Source organism: Vidua macroura, chromosome 3 (genome assembly GCF_024509145.1).
Source record: "Vidua macroura isolate BioBank_ID:100142 chromosome 3, ASM2450914v1, whole genome shotgun sequence".
Classification (NCBI taxonomy): domain Eukaryota; kingdom Metazoa; phylum Chordata; class Aves; order Passeriformes; family Viduidae; genus Vidua; species Vidua macroura.
The window spans coordinates 56,803,678-56,830,201 of NC_071573.1; the positions used below are offsets into that span (position 1 = coordinate 56,803,678).

Genomic DNA, 26,524 nt, shown 5'->3' on the forward strand with positions numbered 1-26,524 from the left:
AGGATGCTCCCTTTACCTGCAGAGTGCATGTGTCTGTCATCAAGCTGTGAAGAAGATCAATGCACATTGTTTTTCTGGCAAAATCCAGCCCACTCTTTATCTAGAAAAGTGGAAATATAAATATCACTCTTTCTTTTTTGTTTTGTTCATTTGTTGTTTGTGTTTGCCTTTTTTTGTTTGTTTGTTTGGTTTTCTTTCTTTCTTTTTTTTTTTTTTTTAACAGTATACATTAGTAAAAAATAACACCTGTGATCTGGTAGCACTTTCACTGATGCTCTTGGCCACATGTCCATGTGTATGGATGCCCTGGTGGACACAGGGAAAACTCATAGGAAAAACTGTTGAGGCTGTTCTAAAAATCTTTGAAATCCTGGCCCAGATGAGAATTTAGGAGATGCTCTTGGACAGCACTTCTGATGTCTCGAAAATTTTTCTGGAGGATGGAGGAGTGGTTTGACAACTCCTACACGAGGGTCCTACCACCCAGATCAAGTGACAGATTATTATTTAACAGTCATTTAAGCTCAGAAGTTATAAAGTCTGATCCTACATGATATCGAAAGGTGGTTCATTTCAAGGGGTAACACAGTAATAGGAGGTGGGACTCTCACTCTGTAAAGCAGCACTCTTTACAGTGAATTAGCTGTTAATGGCAGTGTTTCTGCATGTTTACATTTTAAAAAATTCTGTCTGTCAAAAAACTGTTTCATACAAAACATCAGGACAAGGTAAGGTCAGTAATTTATGGTTCCAAGTCTATAGATTGCTACTTTTGCTGTTCTTTGGTAACACTTTTCTAATACTCTGCTTTTTTTGACTCACTACCAAGTCCAAGTGTTTCTCCAGATTTTCTTTATAATACTGTCATCACACTGTGTGGTTTATTCAGGGGAATTTGAAAACTGGGTTATTTCCTCTAGGAAGCTAACTGTTATTAATTAATCCAAATCTTTAAAATTATCGAATCAATTCTCATTTGTAAATTATAATTTAATTTTTAAAAAAATTCTTGTCAGTAGATTTTGAAGAGAAAGATTCTTTCGTACAAAGCATTATTTAAGTTTGTAATTTCACCATATGTTTCTTCAGCACTGTTGAGGGCACATCCTTCTACAATCATCCAGAAACCAATGCAAGGAAGTATTTGTATTAGTCAAGAAGTGAATTCAAAGGATGAATTGTATCAGGACAAAAAAGAGTGTTTCAGTATGGTAATTGACACTCTGTCTCAGGAAAGCCCTGTAGTAAGTGGTGGAGAAATTCCTACTGTATGAAAAAGCAGTGACAGAGCAGATAGCTGAGAAATACAGTTAGGATGTATGCACTTGGTTCCAGTGAGAAGGATTCAAAAGTGTGACCCCAGATTTGTGGTAAGGAATTAAGGACATGTGAAGATACCCTGTTGCTGAGTAGATGATGGCAAATTTCTTAGCTATGCAGGGAATCAGAAAAGAAATACACCCAACAGGACATGGCCCTAAAGAAAATTCAAGTCAAGCTGGAGAAACCTCAGGCAGAGTAAGTTGGTACAGGGACTGGATCTCAGTTGGTAAGAGCAATCAGTGAGGAAAAGGAGGATCATGTCAGCCAAGTGGCAAATTGAACATCTAGGAACAGCTGGTGGGATGACTCAGATGGTGTTTGGGGAAACCCTCTATTCAGGCTCACAGCCAGGCATTGACTTCCAAGGCTTATCCTCTCACTTCTCATTTGGTGGTAGAATCTGACTGCTGAGGTGGAGTCTGACAAAAGCTGACACACATTTATCTGTTCTGGTTTTATTCTTTGTGCAGGAAGCTATGTTTTCAAACGGAGATTTAGAGTGCTGGTTATTTTTAATATATGTATATATATTTTTTTTTTCCCAGTAGTGAATCACCAACTATTAAGTATTGCTAGCACTGAAATGGTCATGTCAAAATAGTTATATGTTCCACAAATTAATGTGGGCATGTGATGTGCACACTTACATTGATTGTGCATTCATCTATACATGCATGAACATGTGCCTGTGAGCTGAAGGGTATTATCCAGGAGCACTGGCAGAGACACTGTTATATTTTATTATTCTTCTCTAAAATGCTATTTGCTGCTGGGGATGGAGAGGAACTGTAATAAAACAGTTCATTTTGTAGTCACACATGCCATTCTGGTAATCATATATTTATATGGGGGGGTAGTTTCAAAGGTACTTAGCCCAGATGCAACACTTTTGAGTTGTATATGCCTCAATATTTATTTTTTAAAGGCTACATTTTTAACTTGGATCCCTAGAGAGATACCCATATTTTTGCACCTAAATAAAAGTGGCCTCGTTTTCAGAAATTAGGAGCACCTTCAGCCCCTTTTGACATGACTGAGATTCTTTTGCTTCTTTCATAGTAAAAAATGAAGCTACGCACCATGTCCCATCATACACTCCATACTAGCATTAAAATACTGAAGTTTTTTAATATCCTCTGCCTCTCATTGCCTTCATGCAGTATTATATTGATTCATCAGGAAGGCAGACTGGTTTTGACATTGACTGGATGTGACAGCATGTTCGGATTCTGCTTGATTTTACTTCCAAAACTGTACTAAAACCCATCATTTTGCATTCCCTGTTTCTGTGTGAAAGCTTAAGTACTTTTAATTGCCACAGGAATTGTCTGTTTGTTTATTCTTTTGCTGGTTTTTGTAAGAGCACACACCCAAAACCTGTGGATATCATCCAACTTGGCTGAGACTTTGTGTCAGATAGACAATTTTTCATATTCAGTTAATGTTACTCAGTGAATCTATTCAGAATTAATTTTTAACACATTTTTAACTTGTGAAGTTCTGCTATTTTCTGGCCCAAGGGGATAAGAGATATCCAGAAATTTTGAATTAGATTAAAAAAAAAAAACATAAAGGCAAATATCGTATATTTTCCCTTGCCCAAGTCTGTTTCATCTAGGAAGAACTCTATGTTTTTTCAAATACTAGCAAAACCTCTTGTTAAAATTTACTGTGAAGGCTGTATTTGTAATGATGTAGACATTGTGGATTATTTAAAATGCTATGTTACATATTTATTGCTTGGGCTTTAGTGTAATTAAAAAAAAAATTGTAATTTGTGCAACTCCTGGTAAACAAGTGTTAATTCATTTCTGTGTTTGCTCTCCACCCTCCTCATTTTCTGTCTGTTTTTCCATTTGATTGCATTATGCTTTACCTAATGCAAGGACTTACATAAGGATGGAAATAACCTCAGTCAGGGTAAGTCGGCATTGCTCCATTTCACCTGACTGGAGCACTGAGGAGCTGCCCTGTATCGTTCTGCATGTGCAGAAAATTATTTCAGCTCCTGTGTCAGAGATGGAGGCAAACACTCCGAGCAGGCAGTCTGGGTTTTGTCTGTGTCCATGTGGCACCAACCAAATTTCTGTGTTGCTAGAGCGTAATGCTAACAAGCATCCTAAAATGATAAATATGAATTGGAAATGGGGGTTTTCTCTAGGCATTCCACTAAGCTAAACGTGCTGTATTAAGGCCACTAAAGAGCATATTACAGTAGGTTGGTGTCCTAGAAATGCCTGGCACTTTTGCACACAGGATTATCTTGCAGCTTGAATAAGGCAGTAATGATGCCTGGCTGTGCCTGCACTCTGGAAAGTCTCAGCAAAGCACTCAGGGGAAGTTACAGATTTAATCACTTCCTCCCTGAACTCCTTATCCACACTGCTCTCCCTGTCCCTACCCTTACCCTGTCCCTTTTCACTTCCCTCACTTTATCATGCTGCATCAGGGGAGAGGAAGGAATAAAGTGATGTTACCTAAATAACTTCTGATTTTGCATTTTATGCAGAGCACTTCTTTGCAGATCTGCTGGTACAGAAAGTCTAACTTAATGATTCTGAAAAGCTTTTATTCCTTGAAGCATAAATCTCATGGCCTCATCATGATATTTGTTGTACATGTTCAAGCAAAAATTGGTATGCACACTTCATACAAGCAGGTAAATCCATAAACATAACTGTACTTTTATGCATTTATTTTTTAATATATGAGATATTCAAAACACACTTGAATTTACTCCTAATTCTCTAGGTCTAGAAAACCTAAATCTATGGTATGTGTTTTTGGTAGGTGCCACTTTTTTATGAGATGTAAATATTGTCCAAAGTCTCAAATTTGGTTGTTTCTCTGTAACTTAATTGCTTACATTTTCTAAACCAAAGGGAGATCAGTTGTCTAAAATCCAGAAATAGATTAACATGAAACCAGGTAATGGACCTCAAACATTTCCAATTGTGTGTACAATGGAATGTGTATGGGTATAGTAGGAATACAACAACAAATCATACAGCTTAAGAGGAGTCAGATTTTGAAGAATGTTGTACTCTGCCAAATGTTTATTCTTACTCTCTGGTGTTTATTATCTGGGACATGTATGAGTGATAATGAAAAAAGTCTTGAGAGCAGTTGCATGACGAAGATTTTTCATTAATAATTAACTTTATGCCTTTAGAACCTACTAGGTAGTTCAGTTTTATCAAAATAGCTTGAGGATAGGGGTCCAATATCACATCTTTTTTTTACTAATTTCACTGATAGAATCATAGAATATCCTGAGTTGGAAGGGGCCCACGAGGATCACTGAAGTCCAGCTTCTGGCCTGGCACAGGACAGCCCCAAGAGACACACCATGTGCTTGAGAGCATTGTCCAAACACTTCTTGAATTCAGACAGGCTTGGTGCTGTGACCACTGCCCTGGGGAGCAGTGTTCCACTGCTCAGCCATCCTCTGGGTTGAGAGTCTTTTCCTAAGATCTAAACTAAACCTCCCCTGACACAACTTCAGGCCATTCCCTTGGGCCCTGTCACTGGTCACCACAGAGGAAAATCAGTGTCTGCCCCTTCTTTTCCCCCTCGAGGAAGTTGAAACTGCAGTGAAGTCTCCCCTCAGTCTCCTCTTCTCCAGGCTGAACAAACCAATTGACCTCAGCTGCTCTTCATTCAACTTTCCCTCAAGACCCTCACCATCTTTGTTTCCCTCCTTTGGATGCTCTCTAACAGCTTAATGTCTTTCTTACATCGTGGCACCCAGAACTGCCCCCAGCACTGGAGGTGAGGTTGCCCCAGCTCAGAGCAGAGCAGAAAAATCCCTTCCCTTGCCTGGCTGGCCATGCTGTGCCTGATGCCCCTCAGGACAGGGTTGGCCCTCCTGGCTGCCAGGGCACTGCTGACCCATGTTCAACTTGCCATCAACCAGCACCCCCAGGTCCCTTTACATGGTGCTGCACTCCAGTCTCTCATTCCCCAGTCTGTACCTACATTCAGGATTGCCCTGTCCCAGCTACAGCATCTGTCAGTTTCCCTTGTTAAATTCCATACAGGTGGTGATGGCCCAGCCCTTTAATTTATTGAGTTCTCTCCAAAGGGCCTCTCTGCCTTTAAGGCAGTCAACAGCTCTTCCCAATTTAGTATCCCTGGCAAACTTACTTAGTATTGCTTTGGGTCCTGCATCCAAGTCTCTCATGAAGATATTGAAGAGAACTGGGCTAAGATGCTTCAAAGCATTGGAAGATAAATTATAATGAAAAGTGCAATTACCATTGAGGCAAGAGCTAGTGCAACTTGGAAGGTGTTCAGCTAAGGGTGTCCATATTTATGTCATTGTTTTTTAGCTCTAGAATGTTTAGAATGTCTGCCATCATCATGTACTTAAAAGGCCATTGTCAGCCTTTGATTACAGAATGGCTACCTCATAATATTTGATGCTTCTGGGATTCAATTATTAGCAAAATACTGAAATAAAATACTAAATCATCTTCTGGCTTCCATGGTTGAAGAGGAAGGTTTAAAAATTAGATGCTAATATAATTTTAAAAAATTAAAAATCACCATTGGGGGGAGTTGTTGCTTGTATTATATCCTGATAACTCAGTTTATCATGAGAAAGTAACAAGCTCTGGTGTGGACCCTGCAGGGGAGAATTTAAGAAACTTCTCTCATTCACTTTGCCTCAAATGTGAACTTTTCTGCAGAAGCTGTCAATTGAGCTGATTATCAGACAGAGAAGGTCCATCACACTTTTAGCTTGGAACTGCTCGTGGTTCTACTCATCTGGCCTCACAATGAGTAAATGGGGCTGATCTGAAAACTACGGGTTTTGGTTATATGCTCTCTGAAATGGGTCACTCAGGTGTTGCTTTTAGTTAAACTTCTTGAATAATTACATTAGTTATTTTTGTACTAATTGTGTTAATACTTCAGCAGCAGTTATCTACAGAAGTACTGGTGTAGTAGTTTTATTTTACACTGTGAAGGTGACAAAGTTGTCCTGCATCTGCTGTGAGCCTAAATGGCCTACTTTTTCTCTTAACCCTAATGGCAAGTGGTATTCAGGGTAACTGCAGATACTTGCTTTCAGAATCACTCTCCTTAGTATGAAAAGCTGACCAGCAAGTTTGAACTACTCTAGAATAGCAATGGGAAACTGAGTTTTTCACTGCATTTCATTGTTATTCTCTCCAGATAGGACACAAGCTGTACCCACTGAAGTTTATAAAGGCTTCTTGGACTTTGATCAGCACTTCAAACCTTCAGTGTCTTTCAGGAAGTATAACTCCTTTGTCAAAACAATTAGAAAATAATGTGGTATGCAGCTATCAGTTTTTGAGGCATAGATCAAGATACTAGGTTGTAGCACGTAAGCATTTCTGTTACAGTTTTTCTAGTTTCCTGGTATGAAAGAATATCATAGTCAAACATCATTGCCAAGGATGTAAAAGCAAAGTGAGCTGAAAAACATTAAACAGTTTGTTGTAACGCAGTGACCATTATGTCCCATTAAGCAGCTGAGTGATGTATTTCAGCTCTGTATGCTGTGGCAAACTTGTTTGGGCTTGTTTGTCAACCAGACAGCATTTAATTTTTCTGCTCTGTCACAGATACAAAGTATTGCTTTCCCAGACTAGGGGAATAATTCAAAATTAAGAGGTGCAGTCTTTAAATGCAGACATTGTCATAATGAGAAAATCGTACCCAAATCGATACAGGAAGAGTTTTTTTGTAAGCATGGTGGGAAACACAGCTTTGAACTGGTGGGAAGGAATCCAGGTGCTGCTTCTCAGACGTCCCTGGAAGAGACTGACTGTGTTTAATACATCTTGGGGCCAGCTCCCACCTTCCCCCAATGCCTGCTCGTTTTTGCAGCTCTGCTGCCAAGTCCAGCCACTCTCACCTTGTTGCACTCTCTAGGATGTTATGCCTGAGCTCCGACCCCATGCTCAGCCCCTGTGCTGCAGATTTGTTGCTTCTAGGAGAATTTGCTAGAGGTCACTTAAAGTAATTTCTTCACATATGTGATTTGTCTGGAGTACAGTTTCCCTTCAGGAGTGAAGGATCTGTTTCACCAGCTAGAAACGACAGTGATAATAAAAAAACAAGTAGCAAAGTTTAAAGGTGGTAGACATTCACTCAGTAATACATTTCTTTGTTAATGGGACTTTTTCCTGGGACATGCTTTCATGCTCATTAGTAATATTTAAGTGCTATAGTAATTGTTTATCTTGTTTTTCTTGGCAAAAACAATAATTAAATGGAAATCAGCAGAACCTACTGATAGTGCTACATAGTATGAATAAGCACAAGCAATTTTTTTTTTTTTTTGGACCTTATTTAGATATTTCTTTATCAATTCTAAGTGGCCTTTTCTTTGGTGAACATACACAAAGAAGAATGGGCATCTGACCTCTTAGGGCACAGACTTTGCTTTTTTACCTGAAAGAAACCAATTTGTAATCTTCACTGGAGTTGATTGATAGGCCAGGTACACATTCTTACCCAAACCAGCAGAGGAGCTGGACAAATTACTTTTTCTTTTGTTTGAATAAATGTTAACAGAGAAGTGCCAGCTATTTCTCCCTTTATTTTCACAAGGAGAGTAAGAGGCAAATGTTGCTCCTGTATTGCAAGGTTCAGTTTAGAATGAATTCTATCAGTTGCTGCAGCCTGGTAGGAAATACCTACTGGTGTTGTAATTAGGGTCACTTGTTGTGTTCGTGAGCCAGCACCACAGTTGCTTCTCAGTTACAGCATATGGTCATGTAGCTCTGTTTCTAACAGGATATGAATTTCAGCTTTTGTACTGCCCTTTCTGTTTTCATTGCATCCTTCTGCACTAGCAGATACAAACAGTGTTTTTTTAACACCTCTTGAGAATGTTGTGCATTTAATGGAGTGCATAATGGCATACATAAAATAAAGGCAGCACTTTGCTGTACAGGAACAAGGTCACCACTGTGCCGCTGCCTTTGCCTGTGCCAGGGCCCTGAAAACCCAAGCGGGAGCTGCTACTTCCCCTGTGGAGTCAGGATAGTGGCGACTGCTGTAGGAGCAGAAGGGACGGGAATCTTTGGAAGCCACAGTTGCTGCTCTGACTTCGTACAGGATCTGAACTTCAGGTTGGGCAGGCAGTGTTACTGTAATGTACCCTAACTGCTAAGATACTTTGCCTAAACCCCAGATCGTGTGCTTTGAAAAGTGAATTTGAAACTTATAATAAGGAGTTATTTTAGAGTGTGATTTTTGATGACCTGCAGTTAAAACCTTTCACTAGGTTCATCATCATTATTCTCATAATCTGATCACAGATCTGAGCACAATCCTCACATTCTGCTGTTTGGTATTTGATTACCTTTAGAGAAAATGGACAAGTGTTCTTAGGAGTCCTCAGAGTTTTTATTTATGACTCTGAAATGTAGATACTGTGTGGGTTCTCATGATATTTTTTTTTTACTATTTGAAGAATACAATAGATACATCCCAGGGGATCAAAATGGAAACGCCTGATTAAGAATGGGGAAGTATAAATCTGTGTGGTCTGTAGACCCCAATATGCTCATCTCACTGTGGTTCTCATGATACTCTGATTTATTCTTATGAAGCCCTGATGATGTCAGTGGAATGACTCAGTCTGAAATCCCAATCAGGTCATGAGCTTTTAAGCTTTCTAGAAGGTACTCTCAGGTATGTCATGAAACAGTGACACAGAAAAGGAAGACATACATACTAAATGTACTGAATAAAGCAATAGTTGTACCAAACAAGCACAATATATGGGTTAGATTTACAACTTTTTTTTTTTCTCTTTTTCATACTATGGTAATCAAAACAAAAGGAAGAAACATATACCTAGATACAATGAAAAAGAGCCTATAACTACAAACCAAGATGTTTTCACAAGAATTGCTTTAACTAAGTTTTACTTAGCTGTTTTTACCCTATGTTTCTGTAATATGTATAAAATAGGGGGGATTTTATGGTGCTAACTGAAGGCTAGTATTTAATCCTTTAATTTAAAAGTAAATGATGGCTATTTAATAAAGTAAATATGGAAATTGGTTTCAGTGCATTTATCATCACTTTTACTTTATTGAATATTTCTGGTTGTTTCATAGAAGATTCATGCTTCTCACAAAATATGGAATTTTTTGTGATTCAGTAATAATATTTTTCATGCTAAGTGATATATGATATTACACAGTAATAAATGCTTTTTGTTGCTTCTACTGAGAGTGAAGTAAAGAGAAGAAAGTTGGGAGTCTGCAGTAAAATTTGTAAGTAAATTGAAGGTATCCTGAAATCATGGAAACCCTACAACATGAAGACTTCCTGCCTACAGTATTCTGTGAGTTCATGAGGTTACTATTTCTATCTCTGGGGATACAAATAGCAGGTTGTGCCTATTGGAATAGGTTACCATATCGATTGCCAATGTCTGCTGCATTTGTAATGAGCTGCCTCATCACTGCCATTGATAGCAATCAGCACATACTTGCCCAGCATGAATATTAGAAAGATGTTTGGAAAAAAACCAAACAAACACAAACTATGTCAGCATTGATTTGACTTCATCTTTGGATTACACTATTGGTTTAAGGGAACCTGCTTTCATACTATTCTAGAAGAATAAAATGAATTTAGAGTCTAGAAGTTGTCTTAGGGAGTTTCTTCCTATTTAGCCCTGTATATTTCATGCCTTCCTGTTCTGCAGAGGAGTTGTGTCAGGGCAACTGGAATAAATACAGACAAAATCTTATAAAATGCATGTTCAGCTTGCAGAGCTTCTCCTGAAGTTCACTCTCTGGTGTGAGGTGTGAATGAGCTGAAGGAAGTGAGGTTTTTTGTATTTGAAAGTGTATTCATATTGTATGTTTTCATTGATTATGGATTGGATTAAGACAAAGGGGTTTTTCCTAATAATTTGTGGCAAATCAAAAAGCTTCTATCTTACAGGTGCTGTTTGAGACCAATATTCTTGTTACTTCCTTTACTACTATCAGTGAAATTTTGTGGACTCTGGAATGTACCTACCAGGTTTATCTGTTCAAGGGCTGAAGATCAAGCACTGAAATTCTTGGCAGTGGGAAGTATTAAATAAGACTATTTTGGAGCTTTATGCTATGAGAAAATTAGATGGACCTGAGAAATTTCTAACTTCTGAGATTCAATAAATATCACTCTCAACAGAAACTCTCTAAATGTCTGCAGTTGTGAGTACTCTGTTTTGCAGTATGGATGAGAGAGCAATCTCCTAACTGCTTATGCCAGTATGGGATGAGTAAGTCTCCTGAAAAGCAACATGCTTATATGTGTTTTTCCAGTTATTGTAGCTATCTTATATAATGAATGAACTTCTCTGGGTTTTACTCTAATTAGTTATTTGCAGAGTGTGATTTTCATTACCTCTTTGTCAGAAGGATATGTTTCATAGGCTGATAGGAACATTCAGGTTGGAAGGAGGTCTGTTTTCCAACTTCCAGCTTGGCCATCTGGAACCAGCTCAGACCAGGTTTTCAGGATTTTATCTCCATATTCAGAGATTACGGGTGACTTGATCCACTGTCCTATAGTCCTCTGAGCAAGAAGGCATTCCCATTCCTGAGACATTTCTTGTTTCGGCTTCTGCCCATCGTCCTTCGTCTTCCAACCATGTTGCTGAAGAACCCAGCTCCATCTTCTTGTTAACTTCCCTATAGCTGCTAGAGGGCTGCAGATAGGTCCTCCTGAAGCCATTTCTGCTCCAGCCTGAACCAGACCCCACGCCTTAGCTTCTCCTTACAGGACAAGTGATGCATGGCATGGATTCTGTTCACATAAGGTTCTCTGTGTGAAATAATCACATTGCTTTTTGCTACCTACCTGTGTGCTAGTGACATAGTGTTGGAATTTTTAATAAAAACTCCAAGTGAGTTCTGGCACTATCATTAGCCTGTTCTTTCACTGGAGTGGGGATTCCTTTCACTGTGTTTCAGATGTTCCTGGAGATGGTCGGCAGTCATCCACTTATATAAAAGCTGTGTTGAAGCCCTGAAAACTTTTGATTAAAAATATAAATAAGAACTGCTGAGTTTGACAAGAAATACATTAAATGTGAACAGAATTTAGTCACAGCATGGTTCCTGGGCAAATTTGAGATATCACTGTCTTTATGAATTTTGTCAAATGTATCTTTATTGTTTTGATGGTTGTTGGTGTTTTGGTTCTGTTTTATTTAGTGAACACCCTTCTCTGAATATACTTGTCACCTCTTCTTTCTCATACCATTTTAATCTATTTTTGGATGTCCAGTACATGTAAAATTGTGAGGAAATACCTTTTTCTGCTTTTTCTTATACAGCAGAATATATTTGTCAAAATCATGATCCAGTCAGTTTAATTAGAATGGTGTTCCCACAGGGGAACATAAATAAATTCTTCCTGTGATCAGTTGTAGACTTGATGAACCCACTACATCTTATTATTTTCAGGCTTCTTGCAAAAATATTGCTTCTGGAAAGAAATTTTGCTAGGAGGTGCTAAGTGCAGCAGTTTATTCAGCAGAACCCAGTAAGAGCAAAATGTTTTGTGTGCCAAGGAAATATTTCCTCCTTACAAATATGTATGCTATAGAATGAATGAAAAAAGTGTACGTCTGTATTTCAGATGAGAAATAATGACCATCTGAAGCATAATCTCAGTGATAAATGCTTGTTTCTTTCACTGGCAAAATTCTCATTAGTTTCCATGTTACAGTATTAGGGCAGGAATGATGAATAAGATCCTGGTTATGTTTAAATGAATTATAAACAAAACAATTTTTTCTACCAAGAAAAAAAAATAAAAAGAAACAGATATAAGAGTATAAGAGCCTAGCAGACCTTTCAAAAAAAAAAAAAAATTGTCCAAAAGCAAAGTTAGCATCTCACTTCTGTCTAAAGGGTAGGCACAAAGTATCATAAATGCTTGAGGTTAAGTCTCACTTGCCCCTGGCTATTAGGGATGAGAGCAATTATTTGCTTGCAGACTACAATTGCCTTTCCCTTCATTGCAGCCCCCTTCTTTCCAACTCTCCCACTGGACTTTGAAGCTCAATTTCTGTTTAGTGGGCAAGGATATAGGTGGCCAGAAGGCTGCTTTCCCTCTTCCAGGGCATGGACTCTACTCTCGCTGCCCCTCAACAAATTCGGGGACTTCATTATTTTAACACAATGGCCCAGTTTTGCTTTTTGTCCTTTTAAGTAATATAATCACTACAAAAATTCTGTTACTTGCAGAAGGGTGTCTGTGATTTGCTGCTGTGGAAGGGACTGTTGAAGGCAAACACAGTTGGGACAGCACTGTTTTGTTCTACTCTTACTTGCTTGCTGTGGTGTTTCACAGAAGAATGTCAGATCACAATTAAAAATACTAACCAATGCCTAGACATGTACATTTTAGTTTGAATAATGTCCCATATTTTCTTGCCAGAGTCATTCTATTCAGATCAATGCAATTCCATTGAGCAGACTGGTGTAGTATATGAATGGCTGAAACTTGTACATGAATATGCATGGTTGTTGATTATGAGCTATATCCTAGGACTTTGGGATGGAATGATATTCAGAGAAAAGATTCTGATTTCTATGTATGATGAAGACCATAATTCCTAAGACTTGGTTTCAGAGATTGAATTGTCTTCAATCAAATTGTAGACATGGGGGTTTTTTTACATTTTTCTCTTCAAAATATTTTACTTCAAGTATTTTTTATAGTTTTTTGTTTTTTTTTTCTTTGTGAACTTATTATGCCCTCCCTCCCATTATTTTTCATAGTATTTTCATAACAAAGAGAAGAAATAGTTACAGAAATGATGCAAGAGTTGCAAAGTCACATGCTTAATGATTAGGTCTGACAGGGAGAGCAACATTATTGTAAACAATAAAAAATAAAACCCCACAATTTATTAATTGACAATTTTCCCTTTATGCTCAAAAAATGATAGGGAGCATGTACTTAAAACCTGTTTGGTTATGTAATTAAAGACTGGTCTTATCGCACGTGTAGAAGAGGAGAAATTGAAGTTTGTACGGATGTGGTTACAACTGGAACCACAATGTAACCAACTAGAACTGGATGTAACTTCTGAGTTGTCCTGGCAATGACAATACTGTCATGCACCCCAGGACAGCACAAGCAGATTCTGCCTGTTTCTTTCACTTTTCCAGATGCCAGTCAGAGGTTTTTCCCACCTTCTGGGTACATGCTGTCTGGATAATTCACATTTCTTCTTTCCTCCTTATATTCCTCCCTTTAACCCAGATTTTGTCCTTTCCCTGTCCTGAAACAGAGAGCTACTTCCAGCTGCCATCATGGGGATGAGAGGGAAAGTGAGGATAGATGTTGAGCTTTCAGCTTCTCTATAATATTATTTGAAGCTGAAGCAGTTATGAGCAGTAAAAATTTGATTATTTGATTTTTTTTCCCCTGTATTCCCCAAGCTGAAGCATGTTCAGCCACTCTTTGTGGGAACAGTCTGCTTAGTCTTTCGTCAAGGTTATTAAGGTGGATAGTTGGAGAGTCTAAGTGCAAAAATTCAAGTGTATGTGAGAATTTGAAAAGGCTTATAATTTGGACAAATTAGGATAGATTTTTTTCAGGGATATCCAGAACTCTTGTCAAATGTGTAACTCTGAAGGTCCTGCTTATTCATTCATTTATTAAGAAAAAAGCAAAGGAGCAGCCAAGCTAAAATTAAGACTGTTTGCATCACAAATAGCTTGTAGATGGATTGACAAGAAGTCCTTTTATTTCCACTGACTTTTTAAAGCATTGTTTGTCATAAGCTTGTTTGTAGTTCTTCACTGTCTGTAGCACTTTATCAGGTAGTTTCTTTACTAGCTTTCTTTATCTTTCCCTGCTTGAGCAATTACACAGTCTTCCAGGCCTAGATAGCACTTACTTACCATAATAGAGTTGTCTATAGGAATTAAGTTTTTACTGGAACAAATCCTAATAGAATTGCACTTTGTAGCTCAACAGTCTGCCTTGAAGTTTTAGCAGCCTATTTTACCTTTGGCTGGCTGAACTGAACACCATAGACAGATGTATGATTCTTATCACTTTGAAGGCTCATTGAATATTTAGTCCATTTGATGTTCTCAGTGGGCTATTTGCTTAGTTGAGAATAAAAGTGGCTGAACTTCAAAATGGTTGATCCTATGCAGCTTTCATGAAAAGAATTCACTGGTTGTGAATGGACTCTATCAGAAATGTCAAGTCATGCATTTTTCCAAGATGTTCATGTAGGACAGACAGCACAGAGACTACAAGAATGTTGATCTCAAAAGTAACTATCATTTTTAGGGAAATCTATTTCTGTTCAAGACATTGCCCAATTTGATTTCTTTGAGAATCCCTCACTTTTGGATAGTTAGCATCTCAAAATGCTGCCTGGTGTTTGTTGGACAGCTTGCTTCCTTTCTATGTGGTGTGCTGTTTTTCATTTTACAGCATAGCAGGATATATTATTTGGTGCCACAAAATTTAGTATTGCTTTAATCCTTTCTACCATGTCTATGTTTTTACTGATTTTGAGCTGTTCTGTTGTTTTGCTCTAGTCTCTTTTATTCATGTTAGAGTTATTACAAGATTTGTTACTATAAACAAATATAAATGTTTAATGAATATTCTGAATTCATGAACAACACACTAAAAATGCCACTATTGCAAAAGACCTTTATATCCTGATTTAATCCATTGGACAGTGTGTGCCCAGTTTATCTCCATTAGTTTTATTTCAGTAGATTCTGAGCTTTTCCGTATCCAAATCAAGGTTTTTCCCACTCTTTTTAGGCTAATGAATTCACTTAGACATAGAAAAATGATCATTTTACTACTGTAGTAGAAATTTGCTCCAAGCAGCGCATTTGCTGCAGTGCATTTACGTTTCTGTGTCTTATGACAGAGAAACATTAAACATTCAAATTCCAGTTCAGTTCTGACAGTTTTACACAAAGTCTCTCTCAAAGGTTGTAGTGCATAATGTTATGAGGAGTCCTATTAATGTCAAACAATATTAGCAAATCTACTGCAAATCAGTGGTGACTGTTCCAGTAATTTGCCTATCTGACAAGGTTGGCTTCAGGAAAGCAAGACTCTCCATTGTTTTAGCAGTTCGCGTAAGCACCATAGAGTGTGTAAAAGTTGAATCATATCCCATGCTTTCCATTTTCAGAGATCTGCTACCTTCAAACTGATCTCATAGTTATTTTTGTATAACTATTTTTTAAGTACCTTTCCTGACTGCAGAATGACTGCTTGAAGCCCTAACTAATAAAGGTACCTGTAGACATACTGGTACTGATCTAGATTACCTATAGATCTATAATCAACATTTTAAAAAGTATTCTTTAAATTATTTTGTTTAAATGATTTGATGTGAATACTGCTTGTCTTTAAGACTTCTGCTAAAAATTAGACTTCTTTTAAATGTGGCATGTTATTTTCTTAAAATTTGACTTTTTTAAAAGCTCTAAGGGAGTGGGCCAACAACACACAAAGGTGCACAAAAGGTTTTCATGTCAATAGAAAGAATGGCTGCAGAACGTGTAAATGGCAACATGCAATGGGCTGTAGCAAAACCCCCAAAATATTTGTTTAGGACTTTTTTTTTTTTTAATTATGGTCATTGCAGATGCTATTGTAGTAGGTAGTTTATAGACAAAAGGATGATTTCTTGTCAGTGTCTTTAAATACTAAAGTCTTCAGGAAAAATTAATTTTTAAACTGGTGTGCTTACTTATTAGCATGAATTATTGAAATAGGAGTGCTACATAGGATAGTTATTCTTATTAATGAAATTCACTGGATTTTCTAGATTTCTATCTGATTTGTCAGTGTCCATACCATCCCTTTAAGTATATATTTAAGGAAAATAAGTAATTATAAGAAAAATGGCAACTTGAGTCTGATCAGTTATATCAGGCTGTTTTCACCTTATCTATTGGTGGAGGAAAAGATATGTGTGTGTAAACACTTAATTTCACTGTCCCCTGTGCCAAATGGGTGAATAAACAGACACCTACAGAGTAGCAAATCTGAATCCTTCAGACTGAGCTGAAACCATTGCACATGATTAACTCAAATGCTGGGTATCCTGATTTTAGCTAAAATCTTCTCCAGGGTGCTGCTTTTAAAAAGTAATTAAGTGTGCCTACAATGGTTTTCTAAATGGTGGTGTTTTAATTTCTGACTGTATTTGTTTGAGTGTGGATACTATGCAAGTGAGTCATATGTGAATGATATGTTTACATTACATGGAGATTAAGACAGCAGTCAGTGGAGATGAAAATAATAGTGCTGCAGGCTGCTGTACACAGTAAACATAAAATGCAAATACATTAATTGATTAGTTATGAATGCATTCTGCTTCTACATGTGTGGAAGAACAAAATGCAGTCCATTCAGGCAAAATATGGTGCATAGCAATTTAATTTCAGTTTGTTTTATTTTTAGTCACTCAAAACACAGAATAGGAGCAAGTACGCTGCAAGGACTGGAAATGGGAAAGATGCACATAGTCAAAAAAAAAAAAAAAAAAGATATTTTGGACACATCTTCCAATCCACTGCAGAACACATGTGGTTCTCATTTATTTCTCCAAACACCCAGGGGAAGCTTTTCTGACCAAAGCGAAGAGCAGTTAGGGGCAGTGCAGTCATGCCCAGACCATGTCCTGGCTTCTAAGAATCAAGACTAAATCACTGCACTGTGCTCTGTTCCTTCCTGTGAAAACCAGAGCACAGAAAAGTGGGGGATAATGTGAGTCTGGATGGCTCAGGAGCATCTGATGCGCTCATGAGAATATGGCCACAACAGGGCCTTACCTTGGATTTAAGGACTGGAAGTCTCCCAAGTCCCACAGTGTAAACATATGCTGTGACAGTCTAAGGGCAGCCAACAGCCTGAGTTAAAGCACATACTCTCTGGTCCTGGCTAAATTTTTCATTTCCCAGATTTCAAAAATTTCATCTGCTTGCACAGTCTACAACATGTGCATCCAAAGAGCCTGTTTGCTGATTGTGCTTGCAATAAATTGACTGAGAACAAAAGAAGACACATTGATTTGTTCAGTTTGTACTTTATTCTAACCTGATGCTTTTTCAAAATGCAACCTTCTTTGGCTGATAAATGGAATAATTCTTTGTATCTTTCTAAGTAGTGGCTAGATAGACACACTCTGTCTCTTAGAAGTGCAGGAAATCAATAAGAATTTCTTAAATTTAAAATACATATTTTGTAAATACATTTCAGACAGTAAGAGCAGAAAGTCCTCAGCTGTGTGCCAGTTGCTGTGCAGCAGCATGTGACACAGCAGGCAGTGCTGCTGCAGATGTGAGCCTGCTTCTCCATACTTCAGTTTCCTGTAATTATTCCACCACTGTGTGAGTGGGTTTTCTCTGTTTCCACTCTTCCAAATGACATAAAACCTTTGGCTCTCAAAGGACTGTACTGAGGTTACCTGTACATTGTGCAAACCCCAGAAAGCTGATCCCCATAATTTTCTCCAGCAGGGGTTTGGCCAAGGATGACTGGTTCCCTTCCCTTGTGCATGGATTTCCTTTCTGCAGAAACTGGTGGGGAGCAGACTGGTGCGCAGTGGTGGAGTAGGCTATGAGTGATGTGTAGGCCTAGATCCCAAATCTTGGAAATTTAGATAAATGGTCACAGTCTGTTACCTCACCATCTCTGATCATTTCACCATCTACATTCAGTAGAAGCGCATATCTGAAAGCTGCACTTTGACAAATGCTGTCTTTTACCTTAAAATATAAAAATTTGATAAATGCATGAGGAATTAAAAAATATATTCCCATTCTTTATATCAATACTGCTAAGTCTTGTCAACTGAGTAGCAATGGCTGCTGAAAACAATTTTTCTCTCTTTGCTTTCATCCTTTCTTTTATGCAAAAGTCTATAGAGTTACTATTAAAGCTAGAAACTTAGAACAAATATATACTTTAGAGCTACCACCAAATTTAATTTGTTTGTTGGGGTTTTTTAAAAAACCAAAACTTTCCTAGCATTGTCCCATAAAAAACATCAACTAGTGATTTAAAGGACAAGAAATGAATTTGCTTTGCCCCTGTGCAATATCTCTAATTGGGGTAATCCACCTGTTTATGGAAGTGTTGATTAATGATGTAGCTTAAAATATTGCTCCTTTTCATAAGCAGTGTCCCCACAATATTGCTTTCACTCTGCAAGATTCTCTACAGCTGCTTTAAATTAAAACTGTCCTTAATGAGGATAGGAATTGTTATATAACATAATTTATTGAAAGCTTTAGAGAATGTATGCCATACTGCTCATCAAACAAAATTTTCCACTGAGGTGCTCTCCACTGCATTCTATGCTGTGTTTTCATGTGACATTGAAACATTGCGGCTGTTTTGGGACACTTTTCTGTACTTCCAGGTTGACTTAGCAGTATGTCATAAACCAGGAAAACAAAATAAGACAAAAAAGCTCTCTGGTGTTTTTAGCGCAGAGCTATTGAAACCAAAGAAAACAAAAAAGGATACTGAAAATGAGGAGCTGTCAGGGACTTGATTTTCACTAAAGCAAGAAACAAAAATAATCTTCATATTTTTCAGTCAGTGAGACTCAATCAAGATGCTTTTATTAGATATGTGTGAACTTGACTCTGTTGTGACTCTGTGCATGAGCCTCCTTCTTGTCTTGCCTTGAAGCAGAACCCAGTATTGCCACCCTGCACTGTCCCATCCCCAAGCACCAGGTGCTTGATGTGCCATCTGCTGCTGCACAGTACATGCCTGTCAGTAGGATAGCGGACATTAGAGAAAGTATGCATGATGAACATTCCATCAGCATCTTCATAACTGTCTGAAGATGCATAGGTGGTTGTGTTCATTGATCCAAATAATTTGTTGTAAATGTTTTAAAGTAAATATATCCAATTACATTTGTCTTTTTTTGCCTAATCAAAAAATTCGTGTAGAAAAGCAGTTTGTTGATGACACTGTAGTAGAGAAAGGGTTTGTAAAAATATGAAGATATTTCCAGCCAGTTAAAAGAAGATATTTGATTGAACGTATCTTCCTTGCAACAGTTCTTACAGATGCAGAATCATACTGTCAGAGTCCTTGTGTTTTACAGAAACAGTAATTTGACTTTGACCTTTATAATGTTACATTTATAATAATGGCATAATAAAAGTGAGCCTTTTTATTCTCCTTTCAATAGTGTGTATTACTCTGTTGGCCCCTGTAGGGGAATAACATGTGAATCTCCACATAGGATATTTCATATCTGCCTTCATTTTACCAGAGGAAAAAATATCTGTTCAAGTGCTCTAGTGCTCTGACTTAATGAAATTGAAAGAACTGCATATTATCAGAAATTTGAGTATGTTTCAGGCTGATCTAGGAACACTCCAAAAATTCTTAGCATCCTTACATATGTTTCATGCCCCTTGTACAACAGATCAAATACATTATTCAAAGCTAAGTGGCCTACATATCTATTCAAATTCATTGCTTGCTATTTCTTCCACTTCCAGTTGCAAAGCTGAAGGACATCCCTGTCTCACAAGAGTATGCAGTGAACCCAAGTGGTTGTTTTTAAAAGCTGTTTTCCTTTATATGTGTGACAACCTAGGGAAGAAGGTCTGTGCCATTCAACCGTTTTTACTTAATGAGCACTATGTTGTTAAAAAAGCACTGTGACAAAGCTGCATCAATTTTTGCACACATCTTTTTGCTTTAGGATATCAGCAGTGTAGCTGGGTTGTTGTGGTCCCTGGATGAATTATTCAAGCTCTTGACATCAGAGATTTCTGCTAGCTGATTGGCTGCTGCTGAGATAATAAAATCTTTCCACAGAAAAACAGTGGAGAAGGATGATGGCAGTGAAACCAGCAGAACTGCTGCTTCCAATACAGCTGGCTTTGTCTGGCTGTTGCATCTCTGCAAGAACATATAAGGATGCTTTTAAGGTTTGGCTTCATGTGAATTCTCAGATAAGAGATGGTGGAGGGATTTTTATAAGAGGCCTGCATTTCCAGTAAGGGAAAGAAATTGGATCACTGTTGAAAAATTACTTCTGGCTGCACATGAGAGAGGGGTTGAATCCACAGCAGCAGCATCCACAGCAGCAGCAGCAGCAGCAGCAAGAGCAGCAGCAGTGCCTATGGCTCACTATAAAGGTGCTGGTGGCAGAAATGTCCTGTCATTGAACATGCTTCCTGAATTCTTTCAGTGCCAGCACGGTAAGTGATGCAAATATGGAGCTGACAGTCCTTGCGAGTGGAGAGTGTAAGGAGCTGTGTGGCACACAGGTTTTGTGGGTGAACAGTGGGATAAACAGTACCTGTGCAGAGAATTTAATCAATGAAAATAACACAGTTGCTTCCAGGTAAATTTAAAAAAGGCATATTTACAATGGAATCTTAAAAATCAATGCACTGCTTGTGTTATGTTGAGACATAGATTTTACAGTAGTAAAATCTGTTCCTTTTAAGCCTATACAAAACAAATGGTAGAACCAAGGAAACTTTATTTAGTAGTTCCAGTTGGGCTCATAAAGAATATATTGCTCACATAATTTCCCTTGAAGCAGGTTATTTAGAAGGGCTATTTCTGCTGTTTGTTGGTATGACTGAAACTCTGTGTGTCTTCTGCTTATAAAGTGTCTCTTTAGAAGCTGGAAGCTGGTTGTCTGATTTCCAGTTTTTGTCAGAAGGCTGTTTCTTAAATCACCAAGATGCACTGGAACCACAAATTATGGAATCATTTTCTCTCATTTCATTGATGAGAAGTTTAATTTCTGAAGGCTTGGTTTATTTCTTTTGGCGTGTCTTTTTGTATCAGGATTGCTGGGGAGTTTTTTGAGTTGCAGAAGTGTGAATTAAGGCAGAACTGGATTAATTCTCTGTGTGCTTGATCTCTATCCCTACATGTATTCATGCACAACGCAATAGAAGTGTGCAAGTACTTCCATGGAAATTAATTTGGCTACCTTTATAGGTAATTGCAGAGCACAGCTGACATTTACTGTGTGTCAAAAGGAAAGCTTGTTCATGGTTAGGAACCATGCAGTGAGAAGTCTGTTTTTCAGAATGTAGAAACAATTGTCACATACAAAGTCAAGACACATCCCTTCAAAAAATAGTCAGTGTGGAATGAAGCATGATGAAGTATCTTAGTGATATTTTTCATAACTTGCCCATGAGTGCAACAAGTAGATTCTGAATATGTAATAAATTTTAAAAAATTTACATAATCCTGCCTACCCAATGATATCAAAGGAAACTATAGAATGCAGAATTATTTTCTTAGGCATAAAGTGTGATAATCTAGCAATAGATGCTGGTGAGTGTAGCTATCTTTTTTTCTCTTGTATTTCTTATATGTGAGATGGTATTTATATATAAAAGAAATATTTGTGAGTTATAATGCACAGACATTTTCTGGGAGCTTGTATATGGCCAGTGACCAACTAAAGATAACATTTTGACCTATGAATTTTGTGTGGTGATTTCTATCCCTATGTACCCTAATTGTGAAGCAGCATGGCATGAGTGTAAATTAGGGAGTTTATTGCTAGGAATGCAACAAGCTTTGTACTTCCCTATTCCAGAACTTTAGTGGGTGCTAAGGAATATTCCATTTTAATTTTACAGATGTGGAATAGGAAAAATGCTGTTCAGTGCTGCCCAAGTCACTAGCAAATGCAGGAGCTAAAATTAGATAGTCTATCTGTAGGTTTTGGGATATGTGCATATTCGTATGAAAAGTAAATATCAAACAGCAATTGTATTTATTTGAATTTTCTGTTGGGAAATGAAGGTGTTCATTCAGAACTGATGATGGTAATAACATGATTTTTTTTCCATGAAATAGATATTTCCTCCTATTTTTGAAAGAAAAATCTCTGTCGTAAATACTTGAATACTTCTGCTGTGAAATTATTCCATGTGTCAAAACTGACTGCCCACAAGAAAGGGGCAGGACTTGGTGGATTGGTTATAATGCTGCAATGCTCTTCCCTCCACTGCTGTGACCCTTGCTGCTGAAGCTGGAGGAGCTGATTCAGGAGCTATTTTTATCTGTGCATCTGGCAGCTGTCCCACAGGGATGATCTGACAGTCAGGGAAATTCACTATAAACCAGACAAGTTTGGTACTTCAAGACAGAACTAAGGGACTTGTAACTAGTGACGTAGAAAATGCCTGAACTAGCTAATGGCTCCTTCCTGGCAGGAGCTCCCAGGGGACAAATAAGTTCGATAATGCAATTTCAAATCTTTAATTCAACATTCTAAACATTTTCAAATACATATGATAAGAAGTATTTTTTTCTAAGTCCCTAGCTGACTTTCTACATAAAAGCAGCTTGGCTGTGGGAGATGTGGGTTCTAGTTAAAAAGTATAGAGAAGTTCTAGGTGCTCAGACCTTGAGTAAGTATAGTATGGATTTAAAACTCAAATTTATCTTGACATTTAGATTTTAAATTGTGTCTTTCTGGTCATTAGCTTATTAAGACTTGAACTTTGCTGTGAAACTCTTCAAATAGTCGGATATCAGAGCATTAATAAGAAGTATTTCTTATGAGTATTTAGAGGCAAAATTGACTGTCTCAATAAAATACAGAGTTATTTCTGGCAAGTTAAGAATATATTTGTTATCAGTAGGAAATTTTACTCTTCCACCATGTAAATCTGAAAGTATCCAGTGATGTCTAATCAAACTGATTTCCTTTTATTTTCAGATGAGCAAGAGTCAGTGCAGAAACGGACTTTCACAAAATGGATCAATACTCATCTGGCTAAGGTAACACATGGCTTTGAAACTTTTTTTTTAAGAAAAACAAACCTTTTAATCTATGCCTATACAACCCAGGAGTATAGAATATGTCAAATTTTTCTGACCAGTATTTCCTAAAGTTAACAAAGGATCCTCCTGGTCTGCACACCATTGGGGATGCACCTCAGCTTGGTAATGGTCAGCTGCAGAACTGCGAATGCTGTTCAGAGGCAGCCACCCAGATTCTCTGGCCAGAACTGAAAGGTAGCACATTACCTGGTATTTCAGCCAGAGGAAACATCTGAAACTGTTTTCTATTAAATGGAAATACTAGACTTATTACACACAATATATTCGAATAAAACTTAAGTCATGTCTTGTATAGTTTGATCTGGTTACAGACATAGGTAGTGCTTCATGAACCCAATGCTGAATTAATTATCTGATGCATTATGAGATTTGTAATCAAACTACTGTTGATTCTTCTTAACACAACTTAAAACTCCTGGTTTTGCCTTTAGAAGAGTAAGGACTCTGATTTACACACAGTTTAAAAGTATTAAGCTACAATTAGTACCAACCTTATCTGAAAACATGAACAGTGAGATTCAGTTTGGCATTCCTGGAGTTTTCACACAACACAGCTCTAACCATAGTTATCAATTAGTCCAATAAATTAAAATTTTAAACTCTAAGAGCAGCTTTTTGAAGTGTGTATTTTTAAGGCTGAAGATTAATGACCACGAAAATTGAGTAAAGAACCGCTGTAACAGCTGTGGCACTGTTTTAACTTTTGTGTAAGGAACTTTTGTGTAAGGCAAAAAATGCCCTCAAAAATGAACTGTGCAAAGCAGGAAGCCCATATAATGATGTATCGTGTGATTTGATCTGACAAGACAATATGGTAGAGCAGCAATATTTATTATTGCTGAGGAATGTCATGGAAGAACTTACTGTGAAATTAACTACACTGGCATTGTAAAATTCAGCTGCAAGAACGAAGTTATCTTCAGGACTTCTTGGCAGTGGATTCTCACTGGAAACGAGGTCTGTCCCCATATTGTCTTTAAAATAATTTGGAAAAGCCCCCCATGTAGGAGAGAACTTAAGCACTATGTTCTGTTTACTTCAACTGAAATTAAAAGGCATTCAGTGTTTGCTAAAGCATCAACTAAGGGGGCTGTGAACAAGTGTCAGAGGAGAAAAATAACTCTTATTTCATGTTCATCTGTTTCTTAATTGTGTTGTGTCATTAATGATAATCTGATAATTATAGAAAAGTAGAACTATTAGGTATGTTATCTATACCATGTTGTTAGATATTAGAGTGTGTGTGTGCATGTCATGATAATTCCCTAGTCTACAGACTAATCCTTGGCAAGAGACAAAGTAGTGGCAGCTGCCACTAAGAGATCTTGCCATGGATTGGGGTTTGTGAATGTTTCCTGCTGTGCTAGTCCATGAGAGGCCATGAGAGCTCAGATAAACCTTTTGACTTGCACGATCTAGGTGTGTAGTTCCTTAATGTGCCTGATACCATAAAGACTGATCAAACACATTCAAACAAGGCAATTATGCAGCCAGAGCCCTGACTTTTAGCTACCTGAGCTCCTAGTTACTTGTAGTAACTGATTTGTCTTAATTCACACTTCAGCAGGAAAGCTGTGTCTGTGACACTTTTATTGATGGCTTTCAGCACGTTTGCCTCACTGCCTAAGTCAGATCATCAGGCTCTGCTTCCCATTTTTGTGGTTATGCTGCCAAAGGGAATCACTGTTTATAGAAATTAGACTCAATTAAAGTGACCCATGCCATTCAAATTCTTGGGTGTTTAAAGCTTAAGCTTTTAAGACTTTGTTAGTTACGTTTTTGGAAATACATAAGTGGAAATATGTTTTCTGAGTTAATCACAACTGTAGGAAATACATGTGGGTCTCTGAAGTGCCCAGGACTCCCCTTGCCATCATGTTCTGATTTTTAACTCAAAATTTCAATATTTAGGCTATTTGAGTTTTGTAAAAGGTTGTTGTGGTTTTGATTGTTTCAAAAGAAACTGGAGATATGTAAGATGTCCATTGTCTGGAAGCCTTTGAAATGTGGTACAGAAACATCCTGGAAGGAGACCCACTTTTAGGCAGCACGGTCTGCATTTTGCTCTCATCTTTGACCCAAGAAAAAGTGGAGCAGCTACAAGTCTGGTACCTAGTGAGGAGCACTGTGAAGTGCTGGCCTAAACTTGCAGCAGAGAAGCAGCAATAGATGGTGCACCCCTGGAGGCGATAAAGCTGCTGGGAGTGAAGGAGTGAAGCTGAGCCAGGGGAAAAAGGGGTACACAGGGGGAAGGTGATTAGAATTTTGCCTTTGTGTCTCACCATTGATCTAGAAACACTGTGCTACATTTGACTCAGTATATGCACTCGAAATTAACAAGTAAATTAATATGAAATTGTCTCTCTGTCTCTTAGCTACTCTTGGAAAACTCTGGGTTTCTTTCTTTTTATTGGCATTTTTGATAATCTCATAAAATTATTAATGGAAAAAGTAATAGGAAGAAATAAGAGAAAACTGAAAACTATAATTAGGGTATCTGTTACTCTTAACACTGTGGCTATCTAAAGAAATATTTCACCATAAATGAGTTTGAGGGGCTTTGAAAATAAGTACTGCATGAAACCTCAAAAGCAGGAGAAAGTGATGGTTTCTATGCAAAGATTAATGGGGTTTTACTGAAGCAATTTGAAAGATGGTTTAGAGGTAGCAAAGGAAAGGAAACTACTCAGGTAGAGTTGTCATCCTTATACTGTGTTGATTGAGTAGAGCAAAGGTGGATCTAAAAAGGATCAGTTTCTCACATTGTGAGGAGTAGTGATATGAAAGAAATGGAAATACAGAAGTGATTTGATTATTTTAGGTCGAACCAATACAAATTTATAGCTTGGGAACATAAAGCAGTTATGAGATTGTTTGTCAGGGTTTGCTAGGAGTGAAAGATTCTTCCCTGCTAATCTGAAAGATCTTAGTGCATGTTTTTCATCTAAAAAGTCATTTTCTAACTGAAACAGAAACTAATTCAGTAACTAAGGTTATCAAGTACATTTAACCACTTATTTTTGGCTATTTAATGTTAGGAATGGCTTTGAAAATATGGATAAAATAAATACGAATGAGCAAAACAGATACAGAAACTACAGTAACGAGACTACTGCTGAAATTTCTTCACCAAAAGAGTGAACAGGCACTGGAATTGGCTGCCTATGAAAGTGGTTGAGTCATTGCCCCTGGAAGTATTTAAAAGAGGTGCAGATGTGGCACTTAGGGCCATGGCTTAGTGGAGGACCTGTCAGTATTAGGTTAATGGTTGGACTTGATTTTAAAGCAAGTTTCCAGTCTAAATGGTTTAATGATTCTATGCACTGAAATTTAT

At 37.7% G+C, this 26,524-nt stretch overlaps 1 protein-coding gene across 1 annotated transcript in view; it reads left to right on the top strand.

The window, feature by feature from the left end:
• SYNE1 (spectrin repeat containing nuclear envelope protein 1) overlaps window positions 1–26,524 on the top strand; it is a 279,385-nt gene that overhangs the window by 17,145 nt on the left and 235,716 nt on the right. Inside the window, exon 2 of the mRNA XM_053974692.1 lies at window positions 23,066–23,127. Coding sequence (XP_053830667.1) covers window positions 23,066–23,127 — 62 coding nt within the window. The remainder of the gene's footprint in view (window positions 1–23,065; window positions 23,128–26,524) is intronic.